The sequence below is a fragment of the Plectropomus leopardus genome, unplaced genomic scaffold (assembly GCF_008729295.1).
Source record: "Plectropomus leopardus isolate mb unplaced genomic scaffold, YSFRI_Pleo_2.0 unplaced_scaffold5909, whole genome shotgun sequence".
Lineage (NCBI taxonomy): Eukaryota > Metazoa > Chordata > Actinopteri > Perciformes > Serranidae > Plectropomus > Plectropomus leopardus.
In genome coordinates, this window is record NW_024664953.1 from 1 (window position 1) to 2,611 (window position 2,611).

Genomic DNA, 2,611 nt, shown 5'->3' on the forward strand with positions numbered 1-2,611 from the left:
AATTGATAATTATAAATAAAGTTTTGTGGACATTTTCCTTCAGTATGTTTAAAAACAGTGTTTCAAATCTACTTATTTCTTGCCATTTGCAGAGCAGTTCTTGCCAAGCTACTTGTTCCCTTTTTTTCTCGAGCCTTCAAAAGAAATCAAACTGATTTTCTCAGATTTCAAAAGGTTTTTAAGACTCGTAAAGGTGTTTGAAGGCAGTAAAGGAGAAGTGCTATCACTCCGGGTTTCAAAGGGTTAACCGCTGAGTCTGATTCGACTGACATCATTCTGAGTTGGGAACAGTCCTACCAGAGAGTCCGCATACATTTTTAACCCAACAGACCAAAATGCCGGCTCACCTGTAGCTCCAAGCTCAGTCCAGTGTTGCCCACTAACAGCATGCTGACGGCATCAAACAGCAGGTTGCCCTCTCCTTTGCAGTTCAGAGGCAGGAGGCTCCTGGGCGCATCAGGTGGGTACAAACCATGAGCCGTATCATCCACACCTGCCCACTCGGGGAAATCCTGACAGGGGGTTTCTGGGAGCTCAAAGGGAGCGAGGACCCGGTCCACCTCCAGGGCCACTCTGGTCAGAGCGTCCAGGCCGGCGCTCTCCGTGGCCTCCTGGAGCTCCCCCAGAACCGACAACACGACCTCCTTCCTCTGAATCATAGCTGGAGATCTGACGATAGCTGGAGGGAGGAAGGGAGAGAACAAAAGTTGAATATAATGGAGGATGAGAGGGAAGCTCTGAGAAGTTTAGTGATATAAACAAAAGGGAAAAGGAAACGTGATCTTTTGTTTCCAGTAGAACTGATTATGCAGATGAGTGTGGTTTATCCTCTCTCAAACAGCAGCTGCAGCTTTCATCAAAAAGGTGCAGAACAAACACATCTCACGTGTTTACAGCACTAAAATAAATCCAGCACAGTTAGGAAGTAAGCTGATCCGAGAGCATAGGTTTGGTTTCAACACGGGGGCGGGGGACTTATGAAATGGAGAGTTCGGCGGTCCTCTGCAAGAAAACCTTGAGCATCAGACGCCTATTGACATGATTCTCAGTCATCCAGGTCATTGCTATTCTAAGAGCAGCTGGACTTGCTTGAGTTTCTTGTGGACTTTTTATTTCAAATCCAAAAGTCTTTTACAGTTCTGGAAGTGAACAGATGAGAAGCGAAATATCTTCAAGAAACTCAAGTAATTCCAGCTGCCTAAAATATACAGTTTCAACACATTTTAAATGGACAAAATTTTTTTCAATGAGACATAATATACTTTTTTCTGCTCCCACTTGCCCAGAATTTTCCTAACGTATCAGTGAAGAGCTCTTCAAACATAATTTCATCTAATGAGATTATATGAAGGGTGAGATTGAACGTGGGGAGAAAATGAAGTTTACGTCAAACACTGACAAAAATTACAGCTACAGAACAGAAATTTAACGTCACGTTACATTACTTCAAAGGTAATCAATGGAAGATTAGATTAACTATTTCATTACACACCACAAAATTCCACAACTTTCCCAAAAGTTTGAATGTTTTTTTTAACAAATCATGACTTTTCAAAGCCTGGAACATGTGATTATAATAATCCATGAGATTTTTCCAGGTTTAAATGCATTTTCTTTGTCTCTGGCCTCCTTGATCCTAAGTTTAGGACATTTTTCTGTCTTTTTTCCAAATGTAACACCATGGCTGAGTCTAAGATGAAGCCTTAACCACATTTCACTCATGAAAAATAATCGTGTTACCTGAAACTAAACTAACTCAGATCAAATTCAAAGTCATTACCTGCAGGGCCTACTTTGTGCAGCGAAATCATTTTGTGTTGCATTAAGAGGATTCACTTGAGTGTTTGTGTGATTTCAAACACTTGACGGAACCTGTTCAGCTCAGGAGCTGTTTATATTACAATGAAAGAAACCATAAAGCGCGCGTGTTCATTAAAAGTAATTAATTACTCCTCTTTCAAAACTTTGATAAAACAACGTATTTTCTCACCTGAGCGTCCCGAGGCTTGAAAAAGACTCAAAGGAAGTCACTTGTTTGTGTCGGAGCACAGCTGAGACTGTTGATCTCTCCGGGAGGTTTAGTCCATCGTGCGCGTGCAGCTCCGGAGCGTCCTGTCCTCCTCTGGTGAGTCAGTGGAGAGATTTGGGGGAGCGATAAGCAGTACCTCCCTGCAAGAAAAGTGTTAATAGTCGATTCGCTTTTTTGTCTCTGCGTCGAGAGACACCTCCTTCCTTCCCTCCTCCCCCCTCCCACCTCCTCCTCCTCTCTCTCCTCCTCCTCACAGCCAGGGTCAATTTCAATGTGAAGTGTTAACAAAAGCCAATGAGTCAGAGGGCCATCGGAGCACAGAGGCAGACTCTCGTGGTTACAGGTATCAGTGTGTTTTTTTTAGGTTTTATCATGTTTTCTGCATATCAACAGTTCACTTTCAAGGTTATTTGTCAAGTGTGTCAAATAGAAAATCAAGGTTATTTGTGCCTCATAAATTAACTACTTTTAAGTGGCTGCACTCGTGTTGTTTTTGCTTTTTCTTCAATGTCCCAGTGCAAAAAAAAGTTGAAAATCAGAACATCTGAAGCAATGAATTGTTTTTATTTTCTGGTCTGCACT

At 42.1% G+C, this 2,611-nt stretch overlaps 1 protein-coding gene across 1 annotated transcript; it reads right to left on the bottom strand.

Moving 5' to 3' along the window:
* Positions 1 to 347: 347 nt before the first annotated feature.
* Positions 348 to 2,182, bottom strand: LOC121939762 (vertnin-like; the record flags this gene model as incomplete). Its single annotated transcript, XM_042482718.1, has 2 exons — positions 1,991 to 2,182; positions 348 to 679 (listed from the first exon to the last, which is right to left on the bottom strand). A coding segment is annotated over exon 2 (312 nt), but the record flags the coding sequence as incomplete, so codon positions are not given.
* Between the last annotated feature and the right edge of the window lie 429 nt (positions 2,183 to 2,611).